Raw genomic sequence first — 24,183 nt, forward strand, 5'->3', positions numbered from 1 at the left:
AACTCAAATTTCCTTATATTTTGTCATTTTTCACCATTTGACAGTATTTTCTACAAAGTGACAACCACGGAGACTTTTGTTCAGAATTTAATTCTCTGAACTTTTCCCGAAGAAACTATATTTTTATTTTTCGTATTTTACCATTGGGAAGGTAAAACATGCGTAAAAACACGGATTTGGGGTGGGGGAAGCCGATAACTCGGGTCTGACGCCAAATCGAGAAAAACACCCGACCGATTATAATTATGTATCTGGTGACCATTGCCTATCGTTTAAAATTTTCACCCGCTCTCGACATACTCGTTCCTACGGATTCTTCTACAGCGGTTGTATTATTTGTACATTGTCAAAAATTAGGAAAACAAAAAGAAGAGTGGTAGAAAAGTGGTCCTTGACCGATTTAAAAACAAATAAGAGAGTTGTATCTTCGTTATTACAGATTAACGTTCAATGTCACTTTGTCGAATAGAAATTGCGAAATAGCATTTAATCTAAAATGTTTGCGCCGCAGGTAAAAATTTTATGAGTTGTGTAGGTATGTATACCAGGTAGTTGTTAATAGTCATTTGTGTACCTGTTTTGGACGATTGATTTTAGGCAATTTCGCGGATTGTAGGCCGAACGAAGTGATGCTTACAAGCGAAAGTGCCTTAAATCAACCGTCCCAAACAGGTGCACATGTGAGTTTTCATGCAGAGGGCCGGAAACCCGAAAAAATTCGAAAAATTGCCCTCATTTTCGGCCCCGAAGCATGAAAACTTATTTTAAAAGAAAAAAAAATATTTTTCATCACACGAACTACGAAATGGTTATTTGTGTACCTGTTTTGGACGATTGATTTTAGGCAATTTCGCGGATTGTAGGCCGAACGAAGTGAGGCTTACAAGCGAAAGTGCCTTAAATCAACCGTCCCAAACAGGTGCACATGTAAGTTTTCATGCAGAGGGCCGGAAACCCGAGAAAATTCAAAAAATTGCCCTCATTTTCGGCCCCGAAGCATGAAAATTGTAATTTTCGGTTCCCAAACGGGAAGCGAAAGTAAAAAAATGCAAGTTATGTATCGAAATCGGTTAATACATAATGCGAAAGTCTATGTATATAATGCGAGAGTCGATGTACATAATGCGAAAGTCAAATCTTGTCAAGATGTTTACTTTGATCAATATTGAACAAACCGTGCGCCAGTGCTCTGATTAATGTTAGCATACAAAGTTGATGACGAATAATTCAAAGGATATTGTTGTTGTTTTTACGTCTGATTGTTGTGATGGTTGATAATATTATTATTTTCTTATACCAGGGGGCTGCCGCCCCCTGGACCCCCGCAAATGTCAGCATATTTTGGTTTAATTCATCATACGATAACGCATTTCTTCGAGTTTATGTGCCTCAATTACAATTTTCGTAGTTCTCGTGATAAAAAGTTATGTGGATCACACGGGACGACGTAAAGAAATTCAACCTGTGCGATTGCAGCCCTTGCCTTCGGCGCGGGCAGCAACTCTCGCACACGGTTGAATTTCTTTACTTTCGTCCCTTGTGATCCAAATAACTATTGTACGTCTTTAGCTCCATTTTAGGAGTTTTAGGAGATTTTAGCAGGATTTAGGAGAATTATGAAATTTTAGGTTTTTAAGGAGTTTTAGGAGGAGTGGCAGCCCTGGTGATGACATGCTTTGCCCGCTTTAAATAACGAATGACTCGTTAACATTTTCATTCCCATAAAAAGTAGATTGGGGGGATGGTGTAGGATTTCCTTTTTTGTTATGTTAAAAATCCATCTGATTACGCCCACTTCTTATAAAATAATCAGCTTCAGTTAAACCTTGTTATTTTAAAAAATCGTCTTCATTTCATCCTTTTAACAAATGTAGTAGTAGATTTCTCCTTATATGCAACAGAGACCATCTGAATGGAAAACGGCTGTAATTTCGTGCTAACCACCAGCTTTTCGCACCAGGGTCACATCCATATGAAACATTTACTTTTGTATATCCATAGGTAATTTTCGGATATTTAGTAACTTGTTGCACGATCAGACACTTAATCACATGATTAGTGTATATCGTGAGAGTCTCATGATTCATAATTATTGAATTATTTGAAAGGAAATACTGAAGATGGGGACAATATGCGAATTCAAATTAGAACATCAAGTAACACATTTCATCAAATTATTTTCAGCTGATAAAATATATTTGCACAAATTATGACGTCAGACATCAGACTTTTGCATATTATATTACCATAACAAATTTAGGATAGAGATGATTTTGGTTCTGTTCAAACAAAATTTATTTGTTAATGTTAAGGCGACAAAACTGCTGCAAAAAGTATTTTAAACACTTTGTTGTCGATATAAGACTTCTAACTGCACCATTTATTCCACGCATTGCAGTGCAGATACCGTTGCGTATGTCAGTACTGTAATATAACCATTTGAATTTTATCTTTTAAAAATAAAAGTGAGCACTGACACATAAAGTTCGACTTGATCTACGTTCAAATTCGTAAAATATTATAATTATAAAGGTGAATTACCGAGGTAACAAAATAGGAAATTCAAACAATATCAAAGATTGTTGCCAGAGAGAAGCGGCTGTAGTTTCGCTCGAGTTGGAATTTCCTATTTTTCCCCGAGGTAACCTAAATGAAAATGTTTTTCATGCCGTAAGAATAAAGTTCAGAAATTCTCTTGCATTTAGTAATAAAAAATTGAAAAGTGTAGTTTTCGTGTGAATTTTGTTGATCCGAGGCAAAGCCGAAGTCAATAAACACACGAGAACTAGACTTTTCATTTCATCCCGAGTTATATATTAGATTTTATCGCATACGCGGTGTGATTCCCCGAAAAAATTACTGTTTGTTCAAAAATGAAATGCACAGTTTTTAGTATTTCGAGACATTTCAAAATTGCAATCTGTCAGATAGTAAAGGATGCGTTTAATTACCCGGCGCATTAAAAGATTTGAAATTTGAATGATTTTTTCCACAGCTACATATTTTTGCATGTTAAGTTTCTTACATTTTTGGCAGATAGCATTTTAATAGTAGGAAACTTAGATTTCGTAGGAAGAATTCGCGGACGGAAAAATGTAAATTTATTTTGAGTCTGAGTATTGTTCTACATCTATGATTTCTCTTAGATCGTGTTTCTATTCAAACAAATCGATGGTCTTTGAATACTCAAATCTGTAGAAAGACCGTCTGCTTCATACATTTAGCAAATTTTTTACAAGAAGGCTTATCAGCACTTGAATGACGATATTGGAAACACGAATAAGCATCAGGGAAAAAAAAATTTGTCAACAATTATAAAAAAATGTGGCTCCTCTACAGTCCAACCGACTAGACGAATAGATCAATTTTTGCATTTATCAATTAGTTTCAGTGATCATTCTAGTAATTATTACGCACTACATGGGAATAGAGTTGAATTAAATTCTACTTTACACACATTTAATAGTTGCTTTTGTTATTCAATGCACAAAACTTATTCTACAAAACCAGTTCATTCGGCCAACATACATTTCTATTGAAAAAAATGACATCGAAGCCATTGATTTATGATGCCGAGAAGGAACATTCATCTCGCAGAAATTTTACTTTTTCATTACTTTTTATGTTTTTGTATTTACTTTGAGTTATCATGAATAATGAAAAGGATTTCGTAAAAACACAAAAAAATAAACAAAACAATAAAAGAAATGAAAAAGTAAAATTTCTGAGAGATGAATGTTCCTTCTCGGCATCATAAATCAATGGCTTCGATATTATTTTGACAATTGAAATTTCAATAGAACATGTATGTTGGCTCAGTGGACTGGTTTTGTAGAATAAGTTTTGTGCATTGAATATTTAACAAAAGCAACTATTAAATGTGTGTTAATTATAGGTTAATTCAACTCTACGATTCCCATGTAGTGCGTAATAATTACTAGAAAGATCACCAAAACTAGTTGATCAATGCAAAAATTGAACTTGACTTGAAGCAAATTTATTCGGTATTTGAAAAAGAGTCGCTAATATATGCGGCTATAGTATTTTTGACAACTGTTAAAAGTTATGGAATGTATTGTGGATAACACCATCGATTTCTTTGAATAAAGACACGATCTAAGAGAAATTATAGATGTAGAACAATACTCAGACTAAAAATAAATTTACATTTTTCCGTTCGCAAATTCTTCTGACGAAATCTAAGTTTCCTACTATTAAAATGCTATTTGCAAAAAATGTAAGAAACTTAACATGCAAAAATCTGTAGCTGTGGAAAAAAACCATTCAAATTTCAAATCTGTTAATGCGCCGGTTAATTAAACGCATCCTTTACTATCTGACAGATTAAAATTGTCAACTGTCTCGAAATACTAAAAACTGTGCATTTCATTTTTGAACAAACTGTATTCACCTAGGATATATAAACAAACATTACACTTCTGTAAATTGTCAAATCGTCATTCGCATATCTTGTTGTCTCGTTTTCGCTTATGCGATAAAAAAGAATATGCACGTATGACAAGCCGTCTCGGCAAGCCTCGACCGCTTTGTCATACGTGCATAATATTTATTATCGCATACGCGGTGTGATTCCCCGAAAAAATTATTCACCTAGGATACATAAACAAACATTACACTTCTGTAAATTGTCAAAGTGTCATTCGCATATCTTGTTGTCTCGTTTTCGCTTATGCGATAAAAAAGAATATGCACGTATGACAAGCCGTCTCGGCAAGCCTCGACCGCTTTGTCATACGTGCATAATATTTATTACATGTTTTTAAAATCTAAACCAATTTTCTTGTTTTCCCTAGGTCTGTAATAAGCCCATAAGGTCATCTGATATGGGCAGTAGATTTTAGGAAATTTCGAGTTTTAGCCCGTACGAGGTGACTATTCCATGTGTGAATAGACGCGACAATTTAAGTGAGAAAATTTACTTCCTTTTTTAGAGGAAGTTCTGAGACAAAATGTCATTTTGTCCATACTTTTTGTCTGAAAAAAAAAAGGTTATTCACACTGCACATGTAAAATAGCAGTTATTTCATTTCATTTATTTCAGTTTCAAGGTGATTACAAATACAAAAACATCTGCGTAGCTCTAGTGTGACGAAGTCAATTCGAAAGAGCTACGAAAAATGAATAGCAGTTATTTGAGCGATTCGCGGCTCTCGATCTACTCTAGCCGCAAAACTTCGATCTTGTTGCAATTTCCTATTATCCACGAAGCGAACACATCAATTTGTTATATTTTTTCTAGAGCAAAAAAAAAGTTACTTTTCTGAGTAGAAAATTTCTATTTTCTCCCCAAGGGAGAAACAGTGTCGAGAAAGCAGAAATTTTCTCGCCAGAGGTATTCTGAGAAAATAAGGCTAATCGCACACAAGAAAAATCATTTCCACGATATAATAACGGACTCGAGGAAATCATATAACAGGATTTTGCCCTTTACCGCCATTTATCTAGCCGAGTCGTTTACCCCATACATTTTCAATCTGCTTGTGAAATGCAGTTGAATTACTCAACAAGAAATGAAGCTTCTCATATATGGTAAGCAAATTACCATCATGTCGAGTCTACTAGTTCTTTGAAGTATTTTCATTGGACCTATATAAAATCACTTCACCAGTTTCGACATACATACCTTTTGCTATATAAGACAACACTTGCAAGAGCTTATTGCTTATTTTTATCTCACCTTGTGATAACAGATGATATATCCATCTGGATGTCGTCTTGCCTGTTGATGCTAACAAAATTTAATGTTCGATCACAGTTGCTACCTTCATTCATACCTCAACGATCACAACAAACAAAACATATTTTCAAAGAGCCATATGGATTCTTCATAACATTTTAGCTCATCAATGGCGATTTTCTTTTATTCAAGCCATTACCTGTCTCTTCTAGGTATAATAACATTATTGCAAAAGCAAACTCTTTTTATTTGGACATCTCATTGTAGCAAGGCAAAGTCAATAATTCTCAAATAAAATCAATTAAATGACATCAATATTGACCAAAATCCAAATGATGTGCTAAAAGCAATGAAGCATATTAACCATTTATGACGCTAACTGAATTATGATAATAAGTATTTTTTCATTGCCCGGTTAGCCGCTCGCTTTTCATGTTTTGATTAGACTAATTTTGGTCGAATATCAATATCATTAAATCGAAAAACATTTTTGTGTGTGTACCTACTGCATGAAAAATGGATGCTATTTGGCATGTAAATAGTTTTATGCGTGCGTCCCGACGTGCTAAATTTTGTAATTGAAAATGTTTCTGCAGTACCCTCTCTAGCAAACAAACTCTTTTAAAAAAACGAATCACTTTGTGTATGGCATTGGAAGGTATGACAGCATTGCCGAATGTGTAAGTCGTTTGCTGGGATGCACTTTGATGGAATTCCTCAAGTACCGCTCGCTGTTGATGGTCTTCAAATTAGTTATCAATGAGGCGCCGGAGTACCTGACTAGCTGCATTCAAGTTTCAACGAGATCAAATCATTTGATAATTCCTGTTCATACTACAAGCCAGTACAACAAGTCATTTTTCGTAAATGCACTTTCGAGATTCAATTTGCTCCCGAATGAAGTCAAAATGACTGGAACGCTGAAATCCTTAAAAAATCGGTTTGAACGTTTTGTTCGACAGCGTGTATGAGCATCGTACGGGGCTACATAGACCTACCACTCAGTGATACATCGATTTTTTTTTTTTTTTTTTTTTTTATGCACAGTGATACACAAGCATTAGGGTCGGTACTACTTCTTTTTATGCTTTTCTGCCCACACCGGCACAGTCCAATGTTATGCTGCCTTTTTATATTTTTAATGTTAATTTCACTGTTATGTCGTAATCCTTATCTCGTTGTTGAGGCTCTATTTGTTTATTACGCTAGTCATTTGTAATTCTTCTTCTTTTTTTGTAATTTGTTAATCTACTGTTATGAAAAGTCTATGAACATTTGTATAAGGACCTACCTTGTTGTTCTGATAAATAAACCAAATTAAATTAAATTAAATTACGTAACATAAGTTTGAAAAACTGTGCTTCTCCATAAGGCTTAATATATAGGGTATTGGTTTCTCATTTTATTCGTACTTACAAAATAATTCTATAACGAACACCTATGTCATCTCTAATCATAAGCAACGACAAAAAAACGCTGAGAACTTTGTATTAGCATCGAATACCACAAAAGTTTTAATTCGTCAAAGTTTATACTGCAACTGCATTAAACCGATATTTATCATTTCCATCACAATTCTTGTGTGAAGTTTACCAATCCGAGGCGAAGCTGAGTTTGGTGAACACACAAGATTTACATCATTAGTCCCCTATTTCCCTGTTCCCTGTTGCTATAAATATCGAGTTGAGGGGAAAATATATATAAAAATATAAAAATCGTGTTCACCGCAGGGCTGGAATGGCCTAAAAAAGCCCTTCGGGCTGGTCGTTGTCTTTCATTCATCCAAAAATCGAAAAATTCTTCGGGCATCGCCAATAGGACCAGTTCGGCCCTGATTGATGGTCAGGTCTCATTTTCGTAATTTTTGCCGCAAAAATTTACAAATTCACAAAATTAAACAATAACATCAATGCTGACCATACAGGCCGATTTCACCAGTGTACTTCTGATTCAATTCGATATAATTTTCCCCGGTTCTACCATAACTTTTATCAAAATATTCAAATATTGCTCTCAATTTCATACCTACCCGCATCCAAAATTCATGTTTATAAACAAGAATTTTAACGAAAACAAAGTCATTAACTCAGTAATGGACTTAATGTGAAGGTGTGAAACAAACAGACATCAGTTTATTAATCGAGATTCTTTCAATATATTCAGTGTGTGCCTGTTGTTCCATTCCGATGCAATGTGATTTCGGTTCTTATTTTCGATTGCAATTGAATCGTTTCCAGTTATATAGAAGTCATGCAGAAGTTTCTGTTAAAAAATTGAAAAATGTTAGCCATCAGTCAAGTGTGTTTAGTGTTAGTAGTGTTTGTTGACGTGATAAGCACCTCGGTTTTGTTCAACAAAGACTCAATTCACCACTTTATGGACGAAAAAGAACTGCAATATTACTTCGGTACAGAAAGTAAATTTCATGTCCCGCACTACGAAGTGATTGACATTGCAGCAAGAGAACGACCGGAAAATGAAATCGAGGATACCGTGCACTTTAATCTGAAAGCTTTTGATGAAGAGATTCCCTTAAAATTGAAAATTAACAAAAATTTAGTGTCGCCCTTTATGAGATTTGTGGAAAAATTTAATGGGACCGGAGAGAGAGAGCTACATGGAAGGTCCAATGATTGCCACTATCTACATAATGATGAAGAAACGTCTGCAGCTATAAGTGGATGCAGCAGTAACAATATCGTAAGACATTTTTAAGGTGCAACAGTGGGCCTTGTTTTACCTAGGGGACTGTTCTCAAATGACGTCACGCTTTTAGGTGGAAGTCTGAGAAAAAGTAACAGTTCTTACAAATTTGTGGTATATTTGACCCATTTTTCATGAGAAAAATCTGTCCGTAAAAAATCCGTCAAAGCGTGACGTCATTTGTGAACGGTCCCTAGGAGAATTATTTCAGGTATCCGTGTTTCTACCTCTGTATAAAGGTTAGGTAAAATTCTTTAGGTCGCTTGTGAAAACTTAATTCCCCTATATTTAGGCTCTAAAGTCCAATGCTGATGATACTAAAGCATGTAAAAATATTTACAGAATGGAATCATCCTGCGACCATCTAAGTCTTACGAAGTAAAATCGTTAAACGACCGATTGAAATCAATTTTCAATGGTAAAAACCCCGATCGTAATGCTACAGACAACTTTCACATCGTCAAAATCATCGACAATTTCTTCTCGAATGAAACAAATAATTTTTTCGTTAATTATCCCGGCCAACCCGAATCGATACGACAACTTTCACGGAAGCTACTTCGACTTCCTACAGCCTCTAAAGTTCGTCGGCCAATTTTACCCGAGCGAAGAGGGCACAAAATTAAACGTGGCACAAAGGAGCGTAAGACAACTGTTGAAATTGGTGTATTCTTTGATGCAGCTGCTTATCACACATTTGCACCGTACTTCGATTACGATAGCAATAAGATACGGAACATGCTTCTTGCGTACATCAATGGAGTAATGAATTTAGAATTTTAATAAATATGTTACTGTAGTCACAATGACCCTTCCCGAAGGTTCAGTCACTGTACCATCATCCATCCCTGGGCACACCGATTGATTTAACCATAGTCTATATGGAAATTATGACATCCCAGCCAGTCGACTTACCACATTATCATGGAGAAAGAGGTTCGTTGTTGGATTCCTTTTGCAATTATCAGAAGAATATCAATCCAGAAGACGATAAAAATCCGAACCATTGGGACATGGGACTGTATATCTCGGGGTATGTCACATGCACTTCACAAAAATCGATTGTCGATTGAGATAGTGATGAGGATTACTGTTGTAGCTTAGATTTCTTCGCTTACGAAAATGGACAACGTTCAACAGTCACTATGGGTCTGGCGGCTGTCGGTGGAGTGTGTATTGATCAGTATGCGTGTGTTATTGCTGAATTCGGAACAAAAAATGTTTTTGGAAAACCTTATCCGTCTGCAGGCTTTACTTCGGTGTATATAATGGCGCATGAGGTTTGCTGGTTTTTCATTTAATCAACTGACCATCGCCGTGAGAACTGTAATGTGTTTTGCAGATAGGACATAATTTGGGTATGCATCACGACTCGTCTGGAAATTCTTGCCCTAGTGAAGGATACGTTATGTCCCCATCGAGAGGTACACAGGGCGAAACCACTTGGTCATCATGTAGTGCAGACGTTGTAAGCAAAATAAAGTAATGAAGACCTAGTATTGGCTTGTATTGGCACTACGTACTCTCATCTATACTCAACAAAAATTTCATTTTCTAATCCAGCTACGAATACAGTTGCTTAGATGACAAACCTCCATCCGTTCCAATTGACTTCAATTCATGGAAATATGAAGGATTTCCGGGGCAGGTGTTCACAGCAAAGAAGCAATGCGAACTGTTGCTAATGTTAGTGTGGTTACTTTGATCATTCACCATAATGTTGATTAAATGTTCTTAGCGACAACGATGCTGTCGTCTCTCAAACAAACGGTTACCATCAAATCTGCAACAACTTACACTGTCGGTCACCACATCGTAGTGGTTATTATTTTGCTGGTCCAGCACTGGACGGAACAGATTGCGGACCGGATAAATGGTGCGAAGGTGGAGTATGCGGGAAAAAACGACCGTTTGTGAAACCTATAGAATATGTGAAAGGAGGTTGGAGCGATTGGATGAATGGAACATGCAAGTCGGATTGTCTGATGGATGGGTTGGGTCACCAGCGACGAGAGAGAAAGTGTGACAACCCGACACCGGTCAATACGGACGAAGGATGTTCAGGTAACGGCAGGGAAAACATTTTCTTACATTTTTCCACATTTTCCAGAAGTTCCCTTAATTTTTCAAAATTTTCCATAAATTTTGGGAAAATGTTTTCCCAAAAATAGTCTCTGGGTGTTGAAGTGTTGTCATTGATTTATTGACAACATTTTATATTTTATAACAGGACCCGCTTATACAATGGCACTTTGCTCTGATTCAGAGGTAAATTAATTCCATCAGTTCCTACTAACTAGAAGGAAATTACTTTTGAATTGCATGTCCGTCCTTAGATTTGCAGTGACAGTGATAGACGATCAGTTATTGATTTCGCTACAGATAAATGCAGGGAGTTCAGCAAAATACTGGACGATCTTGATCCCGACGGATTTGGTCTTCAGGCTCCACATGAATACTCTCGACTTTGGATGGGCTGTGCAATTTTTTGCAAGTAATCAAAAACCCTTCAAAGTTTGAACACTTCCGCTAACTTCAACATTTCTCAGGCGAAAAAACTCCGGCGCTTATTACACGCCCAGATTTGAACTGAATGACCTAGGTGCCGATCCGTATTTCCCCGATGGAACTTGGTGCCATGCTGACGAATCACAAAATTACTACTGTCGTCAGCACCATTGTCTACCCAGAAATTTCGAAATTACAAAACTAAACTTTTGGGATTTCATCAGTGAAGACCTACCAGGTTCGTGGAACGCTCGTCCAAATGCACTGCCGTTGGATGACAAAATCATCCAATACCTTTCCATCGACGAAAATGGTAAGCCGCTGCTTACACATCTCGATTCGAATGAGCTGCCCAAAGAAAATGATGAGGACTGGGAGAGCAAGGATTATGTTGATTTGCCGCATCAACAAATGGATGAAGCGTAGGGCACATTGGAATCAATTTGGTTTTTTGTACGAAAGTTTTATTGTTACAATTCATCTTAGGATTAATGTGCGTTTCAAACGGGTTCAAGGGTCACAACACAAAATCACAATTTATTAAAACACAATTCGGTTCTTAAAATTAGACAATTGCAGAAAACAGTAGACGAAGATGAACCTAGAATGTATTCTCACTACTTCCTACCAATCTGCGAGCATATCATCGCGGCATGTTGTTATTCTTCTGTTTATCAACAGATTGATATGAAAACTTTTACTTTATTAGTTATGGCAAATTATATTGCTATAAAAGTACGAAAAAGCCTGAGGTTGTCGCATTCATTATCCTTTGTCCGCCTCTCTATAACCTTGAAACAGTTAAAGTCAACCAAATTTGTGCGTGAGATTGATTCAGCTTGTTCACCCACACTCATAAACTTTATTAGTAGAAGATAATTCAACATAATTGAATCCTGGCTTTTTTTACGTTACGATTTGGCAACGGGCTGAGGATACATACACAAAGCTCAGAACGATCACAAATACTATAATGCCTGCCTATGAAATCTAATCTAAGAGCTGAAATGCCTAAGAAATCAAAGTCTAGATCTCAAATGCTCAAAATAAAATTCTGATTGCTGAAATACCTACAATCTCAAAGCTCAGATCAAAATCAAATTTCAGCAATCAGAATTTTATTTTGAGCATTTAAGATCTAGACTTTAATTTCTTAGGCATTTCAGCTCTTAGATTAGATTTCATAGGCAGGCATTATAGTATTTGTGATCGTCCTGAGCTTTGTGTATGTATCCTCAGCCCGTTGCCAAATCGTAACGTAAAAAAAGCCAGGATTCAATTATGTTGAATTATCTTCTACTAAAGTACCATGTCATAGACGGCAAAACCATACATAAGAGACCCATAAGCTAAGCCGTTTAATAAATTGGACCAGCTGGTAAACATGATGTAGTAAACTTAGACACAAATTTGGTTGACATTAACTGTAGTAAAATTTTATCAAAAATCGTAATGATCTGTAGCCAGTCCGATTCAGTACTCAGTTATTTTGCGACACTTTGTCTAAAATTATCGATATAATCAAATAATGTGTGTCAATAACTTTTCATAGATGACAAGCATTGAAGTAGGAGGTGAGCAATGCCTATGCGCATTTCTATATAAAACGAAGTACTAGACGTCAACTAATGCTTTCATCATCGAAACGATTTTTTTCTCCGTTGAATCTAAACAGCTCTCTAGCAGCCGGGTACACGTTGTTTAAAAAATTAGAATCACTAAAATCTGGAAGTGAAATGGTTTTTTACAGTACTATCAAGGATGCAAAATCTTTTACTTCAATTGTTTTAACAAAAAAAATGCAATATAAGACCGTCAAAGTTCATCGTTTAGTTTTTATGGTCCTAGTCGACAATAGATGACATTATGAGCATTACGCCAACAACTGTCTTTCATCATCTCGTCTATTTATTGACAGTGGAATATCGGTTTATTATTGAAAGGTCAGGAAAACTTTCACATGCTTCCTGGTCGAAAATCATTTTTTCCATCAATTTTCATCAGACTGCTTTAACATGTAAAATCCTGATAAACTCTGATAAAAGTGAAACTTGGCGCTTTTGCGTGGTAACTGAACTAGGCTTCGCCATCGGATCAACAAAGTTCACACGAAGACTCTTCTTTTCAATTTTTTGTCTTTCGTTATGAAAAGTTCAGTTTTCGTGAAAATTTTTATTCCGAGGCGTAGCCAAGGTCAATAAAGACACAAAAAGGAGACTGGATGGAGATTACATGATGAGGGCGTAAACGGGTTTCAAGCAAAAAACAACATTTCTAAGTAAGGTAAAACTCAGGATCAGAGTTAACCCTTCTGAGATTATTTTCTCCATTACATTGTCGGATCTCTCTTTTAGATTTATATCGATATCGTGTCACTTAACATTTAAGCACAAAAACTTAAATTTAAAATTAAAAATATTTTTCGATCGAACTTTGTCTCGCTAATTCTTATCCTAGATTTTGGTATCATCAGAACACTATACCGTTTGGACAAATCTTTTTTGTAAAATAAAATCCCTTTCAAAAGGCTTCTGTCCCAAATCTTATCACATAATATCTCTACATGTCTACAGCGGCATTCCGACAACCTTGACCCCGAAGACTCTTGTCAACATACAAGTAAAAGAACGGCCGCACAGCCGGTATTGTGTAATTTACCATACAAAATACAATGCCGGTCAATTGATCGAAGACGGGATATTTGTATTGCATGAACGGTTTTGTCATTATTTCAAACATCAACGAACCGTAGACTCGTTGTGTGCAGAACAATATGTACACAACGGACAAAACAACACCCAACTTTAATGTGGTTCGAACGTCTCTATTCAATCGGTTGGTGCGATTGTTTTGAGTAAACTGATACTTATAGGCCACACACAGAAATGTTATGATCAAACACAGCGATGGTATGATGATTCGGATAAACAATACCAACAGTTGTAGGACAATGTTAGTACCGCGATTGAAACTTTCCAGACCACAAATCATGGCAGACTTACGGTTCGGTAGTAACACACCCAGCGTAAACAGTGGCACCGACACCGACACCGACAGTATCCATGTGAATACAATCGGACACATAACCGATATTCGGGACTTCTTTTTCGAGTAATCAATGGTTAATGACCGCTGTTGTTGCGTGCACAAAGTCGATTCATAATTTTCATTGTTCAAACGCTGGAAATCCGACGATCGACGATGAATGAGCGATTTTTGTTTGTCAGTCTTTGTCTTCACTGCAAGGTTGTATGTGGATATGGCGTGAAGATTGATGGCTATGATGAAGTAAATCGAAGCTGTTGATGTGACTGAATCCAATCCTAAATAGATGGGACACAGTACTGGCTCAAAAATCCATTTTCTGTTGTTCATGTAAAGAATTTCGATGGTGGCGATACCCAACGATACTAAGTCAACCACTATGAGTTGTATGACGAAAATAGATGTACCTAAACGGATGCACCAAGAATTAGTTACTTTGAAAACCAACATCGATCAATGTCATGTCTTTACCATTCCATTTGTTCTTCAACAACACACCAATCATTATCAAATTCAGGATGTATCCTAGGACAACTATAGCACCAACGTAAATCCAGATTATCAAATCTTGTAATATTGGTTCGGTTGTAAAGGGATCGTTGGTAGATAGTAACATTGTCTGGGGTCCATCACTTAACACAATTTGTCGGTGTGCCATGTCTGCATACATACATGTATGTAACAAAGCGAGTAATTAATCACGGAAACTGTAATTCACTGGCAATAATTCTTACTTCTCAATACGATCACGTACACTACGCTCGGTATAATTATTCCCCAAATTTATTTTCTCTCATCAAATCAATAAACCATTCCAACTTTCGAACATTTTTTTTCTTCTCGTTTCTCAAAGTGTACTCAACCCACACTAAACGAATTAAGCGATCATCAACACAATTCAAATCAATTAAGCGTACATACATGTGGTTGCCGGTTGCCGAATACCAAAAGACAATATTTAAATACCAAACTCCGGCACTACCAAAATATACTCTGCTACACTACCGAATGTTTGACTAGGACTGAATCATACCATATGCATCGCGTACGCACAATGAGTCTGAATGGGTGTGTATTTATGTACAATATTTTGGGATCGTTTCTTTATTTGCTATTCTAAAAACAGAAGAAAATTTTGTCGTTTTTTCGCGTTCGAACATGAAACGAGACGTAAAAGAAAAGACTCAAAACAACAGAAACAAAAAAAAACCGAAACTCTCTGTCAAAGTGCTACATGGTAAAGTATAAGTATAATAAAACAACATAAACATCAACTGCGATTTATGATTGAACATTCGTTTTGAATAGTTGTGTCGTTTAATGGCAGAGACTGTGAGTATGCATATCTTAAGAAACACTGCTTTCGCGCAGGACTTTTTATAGTTAATAGCACTAGTTAATATCACGTACGACTATTTTAGCTCCTATTCTTCGTCAACTGTAGGAAGAGGTAAACCAGATTTTCGTTCCAATTTTAGTATCGTAAGATTTTCCAAAATCGTTAAGACGGTTTGTTTTCATTTCTCAAAGAAAATTCCTATCCATCTGCTATCGCAAACAACGTCGAATAATAATCGATGATCTCTGGCTAGTGTTCCCTTATATAGTTCAATATATGTTAAATATATTGAAGTCATAGATTTTGTATCAAAAACTAAAAGACAATTTAACAAATGAAGTAGCAGATTCAATTATTTTATTGCGATACACTTACCAGTTCTAAGAGGTAAGTTCATTACAACAATTTATGGGGTCAACAATTTCCCATCTCCTTAACGCATACGCATAAAATCTCCGTCACAAACACTTTTCTCCGACGACAAAGAATTCGTGTTGATGTGATTGTTTATGGTTCTGGTTAATGTTTTCCCGACATGACCTTCTACTATAACAACAAACCAATGGGTATCAGAAAGTCGAAAAAAAAATGTTTATTGCAATAAACATAAACCATGTAAACTACTATTAGAACCGAAGAATTGTGACGCAAGTGTTTGTTTATCTACGTAAAAGATGAACAATGTCACTGGAAGTTGCTCTCGAAAAGTGTGTACTCCCCTTTAATAATAATCTTAGCTTACAGATGAACCACCTGTTGAAAATAAAAACAATATTTTTCATTTAATAATCCTAAATTTGTACCTGTACATGACACAAATTCCACCCATGGAGTGGCTTCTATTCTTAACAAAAATTACCCTACTCTATTAATCCAGAACCATGGAAACTGGCCTGATTCAGGAGAATCAGGGGAAAACATTAACTATCGTTTTTTATTCTCATTCGAAAGAAGATAATAAACCTCGTCCAATGACTGGGTTGACGGCAATGTACCGAGCACAGAAGCTGAATTTCCACGTTGAATGTCTATGGATAGTCTCTGCCGAAGGAAAAGCGTAGCTCTCTTCTCGTTAGTGATATTCGAGATTCTCTTGCCTAATTCGGAAACAAATTGCTTTGCATGAGGACCCCATGGACCAAGCGTTAAAGAATATTTCAGACACATCATGAACAGATTCACCATATTAAGGTTGATTGCATAAATTTTGCAAACATCCGTGACTCTGACATATGCGAAGTGCTTTTTAACGTTACAATTGCGCAACCTGTTGAAAATGTATCTAAAATTAATTAATTAACTGAGCCGATTTTGATAAACTTTTTTTCCCTAAAGGATATTAAAAGGTTAAAATTTTTCATCTGTGTAGACAAAATGTGGTTACAGTCTTTTCTCCTAGAAGACTTGCGTCACTGTACAATAATATTAGTTATTTCACATGATGGCAACAACTTTCTTTATGAAAATATTTATTCATATGTATGGCGCGTACAACACACTAATTCATAAGGCACATTAATTAATTTAAAAAAAATATTTAAAACTGAAGAATTTTGAAGATTATTGTGTTTGTCATAAGTACGCTGCTCATTCATGTATATATTAAAGCTACAGTACATACATGTACAATACCGAAGTATTGTTTCTGTTTTATTTATGGTAATGATTTGTTAGCATTTTTTTAGTAATGGAATCGTAAGATGGGACGTGATCACGTCATACGAATACCAAAACGGAATCATATCAATCTATAACTTTACAAAGTCAGCTAGATAACACGAATAATTTTTTTTTATAAACGCCTGAAAGAAGTCTAATTTCTTATACCATTTATGTGTGTCATTACTTAGCTCCTCCATTCATATATCTACAAAATGTCTACACTTTCAACAGTCGTAAGCGCCTGAAAGATGTCTAATTTTTTATACCATTGCTGTGTGTCATTACTTAGCTCCTCCATTCATATATCTACTAAATGGCAGAGTAAAATAAACTCTGTCGTGATAATCATCTGTAATTAACATCCACGATCAAATAAATTAACAGTGAGCTCCAATTTTGGCTGTTCTCTTATATAGTAAAATGTTTGATAAAACAAATGAAGTAAAAGATTTTGTAGCAAATATGCAACAAATCATTACTACTAGGCCCCACCTCTTGCGTGGGTCAGGTCCCTTGACTGGCTATTTTTTTTCTATAATTCCAGCCTTAGTTTTCTAACCATTTTTAAATGAGGTGGTGTTTTTGAGATCACAAAATTAAAGTCACATGAAAAGGTGATGACTCTTTTATTCAGAAAACAGCAGTCATCACATGCTTCATTTTACTCATATTTATTTAATTTCCTGAAGAAACAAAAAGAGCTATGAGTTGAAGGTCCAGCGAGCGATGTCTTACTCCTAAGTTGAGTCTCCTATATAGTCTACTAAAAGCGCTGAACAGGTGGCGCATTTCTTGCTTACCTCTTGGGAAAAAAAACTCATGTGAATTACGGCTCTGGCAAAATTCACACTCGTGCAAACACTTTAGGAACGAAAAATTTCTTTTAAGAACGCAGATTATCGCAGATTACCAGTCCAATAAAGTCCAATGTTCGAATTTAACCACATGAATTACGATACTGGTCGAAAACACTTAATATTTTCAAATCTGCGATTTTCGAAGCCTTTGAGAATTACTCGAGTTATCGTGTTATCAAGCAAGCAAGATTGTTCTAGACTTCTAGATTGTTCGACCAGAAATCCAGATTCACTTACTCGTCGAATAATTTTTTTTCTGGAAATCCGTTGCAAAAATGTCGCGGCAACAAGTTGTGTTTACAATTATACTCCAACCTCACTACTTCAATATTATTCATCTACGAACTTAAAATCGGGTAAAAATTACTTAAGTTATCACGATAACAAGGAAAAGCGTCTGAGTATAATTTGGCGTATTTCCTGCCTACCTCTTGAAAAAATATAACTCGTGTGAATTACGGCCCTCGCCTCGCTTCGCTCTGGCCACAAAGTTCACACTCGTTCAAACATTTTAGGAACGAAAAAAATTATTTTAAGAAGACGGATTTCACGCAAAAATTGTCGTATATCCCAGATTACTAGTCCAATTAAATTCCAATGTTCGAGTTTAACCACATGAATTACGCTACTGGTCGAAATTGATTTTTGAAGCCTCTGAGAATTACTCGAGCTATCGGTTTCTCAAGCAAGCAAAAACTCTTTTAGGAAGTACTTCTTAATTGTTAGACCAGAAATCCAGAATTTCACTACTCGTCAAATAAGAAATTTGTCTGGAAATCAGTTGCAAAAATGTCGTGGTAAACAAGTTATGTTTACAATTACTCCAAACTCACTACTCCAATATCATTCAATTAAAACAAAAAAATTGAAAATCGGGTAAAAATTACTCAAGTTATCGCGCGGTAACAAGAGAAAGCGTCTGTGTAGAATTTCTCCCATCTCGTTGTTCGAACATTATCCATCTGCAAACTCAGCCTCAAGATTTTCAATCTTCGTCGATTAAGACAAAATCTTTGAAAATCGGATAAGAATTATGGAAGTTATCGCGGTAACAAGTAAAAAAATCTCTTGAGAATTACTCCCATCTCATTACTCCAATATTGCCCATCTACGAACTTAACCTCATGATTTTCATTCTCCGTCGATTAAAACCAAAATTTTGCAAATCGGTAAAGAATTACTCGAGCTATCGAGTCCACAAGGAAAAGCGTCTGTGTAGAATTTCTCCCATCTTGTTGTTCTAACATTATCCATCTGCAAACTCAACCTCAAGAATTTCAATCTTCGTCGAATAACACAACAAATTTGAAAATCTGATAAGAATTAGGGAAGTTATCGCGGTAACAAGGAATAAAATTCTCTTGAGAATTACTCCCATCTCATTATCCCAATATTGCCCATCTACGAACTTAACCTCATGATTTTCATTCTCCGTCGATTAAAACCAAAATTTTGCAAATCGGTAAAGAATTACTCGAGTTATCGAGTCCACAAGTGTACGGACGTTTTCTGTATTTATCGTTTTTTGCCAATGTAGAACATTTTCAAAATATCAAAGTGAACTTAGCGTTACGGACATTTAAGGGTATTTTCTTTCATAAGACCCTGACTTTCAGTCAAGGGAATTAATATTAAAACAAATCATAGATATGGCATTCCTTGCGCAAAGTTTATGGGTCCAAGGCGACGCCGATATGCTAAGTATGCTTTGTATGTGCTAAGCTGCGCCAATGACTTTGACTTTAGTATTTGTATAGTGAATTTTCTGTGCCCTGTTCCTGACATTCTAGAGCAGTTTCCTTCTAGTATTTTACTCAAAAATATAGTTAAGCCTCATATTGTTGAGTTAAATTCTTAAAGCAAAACAAGTCGTAAATTTAAGGATTCGACCATGAAAGTAAAGATATAGGAGAGGTGTTTATAGGTGTAAAGTTATAGTCGACAAGCCAATAACAAGTGCCACTAATACAACTGGCTTAATGTGACTCCTGAATCACGCTTCAATGTATATACAAAGATTCTAAGAGTAAAGTTAGGTATCAAATACCTATCACCTAAATGTGGGCTAGACATATGTACAGCACACTAGGCCTGTTCATTTTACAGAAATAGTCTCAAATTCATCTGGCAGTCTGGAGTCTATCTGTTTTTTTTTAGAATTTAAAAAATAGTTTAGATGTGGGGAGCGAGGCGTTTGTTCAAATGTACGAAAGCGTTGGTTAGAAGAAAGGAGAATGATAGATATACACTTTTTTACTCTTGTAACGCATTCGTACATTTGAACAAACGCCTCGCTCGCTCCCCACATCTTAACTATTTTTAAAATAAAAAAAAAAAATGGGCCCAATATTTTAGCCTTCCAGACCAGATAAACTCCATGCCAGATGAATGTGAGACTATTTCTGTAAAATGAACAGGCCTAACAGCACACACATTCATCGTATTTGGATTACGAGCTTCGATCATTTCCAGATCTTTAAATAAATTATGCAACGAATTTCAACGATGCAACGCTTTTCATCTTTTATATAGACAACGACAAGAGCAATAAGCGATGAGTTCTGCCTAGTGTTCATCCCTTATATGGCGCGAACTCTATGATACAAATATTTAAATGATAGATTTTGCCTCGTTACACGGATGAAGCAACAGATTAAATGATTTCGTTTCGATACGCTTGACGTTCGTAAAAGGTTAAGAGTTTGTATTTCTCAGAGATTTAGAGAACTTTCGGAGAGCTTTTGGGTGCGTAAAGCTTCTATATCAGTAATTAGTTAGTGCTTCTATAGAATCGCAAAAAGTGATCAATATGTAGTGTCTATAGACATTATAATGTCACGACCATCACTATAATATTCTTGAGTAATTTTCACGTGTCCAATTTGAAATCAAAAACCATCGGAAAATTATGAAATCCTCGATGAAGTCATACGCCGCGTCGGTTATCATCCAGTTCAAACTCTTTTACGTGTGGTGCCCATTCCTATCATCATACCACAGCATGATCAAAATATAAATTAAAAGTCAAGGTGTGTTCTGTATTATGTTCCATAACCCCGTATCAGCCAAGTCATTAACAATGTCAATTGAATTTTAATTAGCCGAACGAAATTATTATTTTTTTAAAAATCATCGTTGAGGTCTGCGAAGTACAGAAACATCTTAGATACGAGATTAGATAAGGTCGGTTGGTGCATGAATTACTACGAAATAATCGCGTAAAAATTGGAGTACTTGCGAACTTAATTACAGAACCCTAACGGTGTGTAAATGTAGCTAGTGTGTGCAACTAATTTCCGAAATGATAAACTTTGTCTAATTAAAAGTGATAAGCTTTCGCTGTTTCGGTATAAAAAGCCAGTGCGAATCGGTCAAATTGGCAATTGGTGCTGGAACGTAATAGCGGAAAAGAAACATTGGAGCAAGTAAAAGTTTACCAAGAAAAATGCTGTCGCTTTTGGTTTTGTGTGCCGTGATATATCTCGGTAACGGTGCCGAGCAAACGTGTCTACCGACTAGGACAACAGTTTCCGGGTCTCAAGCACCAAGTAATTTTTTGTCTACAACAATCACTGAGTCTCACAGAGAACTGATATCTGAATTGCTCTCTCCTACCAGGCACAGTTTGTTCCGGTGATTTGATCTTTGAGGACAATTTCGACTTCTTCGATTTCAAGAAGTGGGAACACGAGAACACATTGGGTGGTGGTGGCGTAAGTATTTGAAATGACGATCTTTTGGGATCATTTACAAGTTTGAGTAAAATAAATGAAATTCTTGCACAGAATTGGGAGTTCCAATGGTACACCAACAATCGGACAAATTCGTTTACTGACGGTGGACGATTGGTTATACAGCCAACTTTACTTGCAGACAGAACTGGAGAAGGATTTCTGTCTTCAGGTGTTCTAAATATTCACGGAGGATCCCCGGCTGATCAGTAATAATTTTCAGACGTTTCTCAATCGGCGCTTTTCGATTCCTTTCCCTATTTCTAGATGCTCGAATCCCGCTTTTTACGGTTGCGAACGAGGTGGTTCTCCCTCAAATATTATCAATCCAATTATCAGCGCTCGATTGAGGAGCATCAGTTCGTTTTCCTTCAAATACGGTCGACTGGAAATAAATGCAAAAATGCCAGCTGGAGATTGGCTATGGCCAGCTTTGTGGCTATTACCTCGGTATGTGATAACGATGAGTATTTTCGGGTCATTGTGGGCGCTAATCTATGACTATTTGAATTCAGTTATAACGCATACGGAACATGGCCAGCATCGGGAGAAATTGATTTGATGGAATCACGAGGCAACCGAAATTTGGTTCAAAACGGTGTCAATATCGGAACAGAACAAATCGGCTCAACTTTGCATTTCGGACCGTACCCCGATTTGAATGGTTATCCAACCGCTCACTATACGCGAAATGCAGCGCCTGGTAATGGATTCAACAATGACTTCCACCGCTATCAAATGGAATGGACTCCTGATCGAATTACGTTCAAGGTAGATGATGTAGAAACTGGAACCATTAACGCTGGAAGTGGATTCTGGAATAGAGCCAATTTTGCTGGTAATGCACCGGGAGTTCAGAACCCCTGGAGATACGGTGAAATTATGGCACCGTTTGATCAAGAGGTGACTTGAAAGTAATTTTAAGAATTGAAGGGCAGTAAACTCATCGATTCCGCTTTCAGTTCTATATCATCATGAACAATGCAGTTGGTGGTGTTGCATATTTCCCCGATGACGCATCGAATCCTGGTGGAAAACCATGGTCGAATACATCGCCTCAAGCTTCAACCGATTTCTGGAATGGACGCGGACAATGGTTACCCACATGGAATTTGAATACAAATGATGCAGCTCTAGTGGTTGACTATGTACGCGTTTGGGCTTTGTAAATATAAAACAAAGATTGTGTACTGAAAAGGATGTTTTGAATTAATTGTTGGGTACAATTTCTGATAATGTATAGTCAGAGTGTACGTGCTACGTTTCCCTCGAAAAAATTCAAGAAAAATAACCAGAACCTAAGAACAAATATGGGGCTTAATTAATATGGGCCTTAAATATCGTTCCTCTGGAATCCAAAAATGAAGGCATAGAGTTGGATAATATGCAAGTAGGACTCGGTGACGATGAGTAATATTTTTAGCATAATACGGGCTATAATCTGTTATCGATAACGATTTCAGGAATAAACGACAAACTCTGCTTAATGCGGTCTTATAGCAAAAAAACATGACCGAACAAATGAAGTAATAGTTTTGAATGGCTTGAAAATATACCAAATGAAGTAAAAGATCCGAACCTGTTGATGTGCTTGATGTCTGGGAAACGTTAAAGTTGGATTCACACTAAAACGGATTTGGAGATAATACCACAGATATCCAAAGACCAATGTAAGTTCAAACAATTGAAGTAAAAGATTTTTCATGAAGGTATTTTCATTAAATAGGTCAGATTCTAATCATCAGAACAAATAAGAGCTCGTCGGTTGCACGAGTGTCACTTATTTGTGAGTTTAAAATTTGCCTTATGTTAATCTTCTTGTTGGTTTCTTCCAATTTTTCGCAGACCATCCGACCAAGGGTTCGAAGATATTGTCGAATATCAACTTTGCATGTATCAATTTCTGGCTATTTGGTTTTGTTGACGTTGCCCGCAGGTGTTCACGCAAGAAACCCCGAATTTTGTTGCGAAACGAACAGTAAGCTATTCTGACTATGAACTACCCTAAAGAAAATCCAGAAAATTTTAAGGTTTACTAACCTTTGACGAACTTTAATTAAAGCCAAGTGTTGTAGTCTGAGTCAAGCCAACGCACTTCAAGCATGAGTGGTATTCTAAATAGGGTACTGAAACGTGACAGTGTGTCGGTGTTACACAGCTGTAAAACACTGCAAAAAAGCCATTTAATGCAAAATATATTTGACAGCTGTCGACTATGATAACTTTTGCTTCAAGTACGTTGGTCAAACCATTTTTTTTCCTTTACCGAAATGGAGTGTGGATTGTATAGATGTATGCACAACATAAGTCATGATTTTACGGACCGAGTTACGCACACTCATGTGAAATTTGATATACAGGCTGACTTGACAGCAGCGATGTACTAAAGCGTACTAAAATGTAAGGCTGTATACTTTGGGGAGGTCACGCAGATGCAGATACGCGGGCTACACACCACGTTTCATAAAAACAGGCATCAGAACAGTCGGAGCGTTTGCTGCGACTTAGCCCCGTACAACCCGTAATCCTATTTCGTCCGCAACCATAATACGTCCGTAGCCCTAATAAGCCCGGAACCCTAATACGTCTACAACCCTCTAATGCGTCTGTTACCAAAATGCAAGTCAAGTTGGGCATTGT

General features: G+C 36.4%; 3 protein-coding genes across 5 annotated transcripts; 2 read left to right on the forward strand and 1 right to left on the reverse strand.

Moving 5' to 3' along the window:
• The first annotated feature begins 7,801 nt into the window (after window positions 1-7,801).
• Window positions 7,802-13,337, forward strand: LOC119078729 (A disintegrin and metalloproteinase with thrombospondin motifs adt-2-like). Its single transcript, XM_037186412.1, has 11 exons — window positions 7,802-8,398; window positions 8,744-9,163; window positions 9,223-9,434; window positions 9,501-9,681; window positions 9,744-9,883; window positions 9,965-10,087; window positions 10,140-10,465; window positions 10,632-10,669; window positions 10,738-10,895; window positions 10,951-11,336; window positions 11,396-13,337. The coding sequence occupies exons 1-10, from the start codon at window positions 7,979-7,981 to the stop codon at window positions 11,333-11,335; spliced, it is 2,403 nt and encodes an 800-aa protein (XP_037042307.1). The 5' UTR covers window positions 7,802-7,978; the 3' UTR covers window position 11,336; window positions 11,396-13,337.
• Window positions 13,338-13,398: 61 nt separating this feature from the next.
• On the reverse strand, window positions 13,399-14,995 carry LOC119078757. Of its 3 annotated transcripts, XM_037186464.1 has the most exons (4): window positions 14,876-14,995; window positions 14,689-14,822; window positions 14,426-14,614; window positions 13,399-14,361 (listed from the first exon to the last, which is right to left on the reverse strand). In XM_037186464.1, exons 3-4 carry the CDS (start codon window positions 14,610-14,612, stop codon window positions 13,469-13,471), a joined length of 1,080 nt encoding a protein of 359 aa, XP_037042359.1. In that variant the 5' UTR covers window positions 14,613-14,614; window positions 14,689-14,822; window positions 14,876-14,995; the 3' UTR covers window positions 13,399-13,468. The 3 variants fall into 3 exon arrangements, with proteins under 3 accessions (XP_037042359.1, XP_037042358.1, XP_037042357.1); XM_037186463.1 differs by having other exon boundaries at window positions 14,689-14,995; XM_037186462.1 differs by lacking the exons at window positions 14,689-14,822; window positions 14,876-14,995 and having other exon boundaries at window positions 14,426-14,681.
• Window positions 14,996-21,171: 6,176 nt separating this feature from the next.
• LOC119078755 (beta-1,3-glucan-binding protein-like) lies at window positions 21,172-22,740 on the forward strand. Its single transcript, XM_037186460.1, has 6 exons — window positions 21,172-21,360; window positions 21,431-21,525; window positions 21,598-21,752; window positions 21,811-21,993; window positions 22,059-22,446; window positions 22,506-22,740. The coding sequence occupies exons 1-6, from the start codon at window positions 21,258-21,260 to the stop codon at window positions 22,710-22,712; spliced, it is 1,131 nt and encodes a 376-aa protein (XP_037042355.1). The 5' UTR covers window positions 21,172-21,257; the 3' UTR covers window positions 22,713-22,740.
• The last annotated feature ends 1,443 nt before the right edge of the window (window positions 22,741-24,183 follow it).

Source organism: Bradysia coprophila, unplaced genomic scaffold, assembly GCF_014529535.1.
Source record: "Bradysia coprophila strain Holo2 unplaced genomic scaffold, BU_Bcop_v1 contig_297, whole genome shotgun sequence".
In the NCBI taxonomy this organism is placed as follows: domain Eukaryota; kingdom Metazoa; phylum Arthropoda; class Insecta; order Diptera; family Sciaridae; genus Bradysia; species Bradysia coprophila.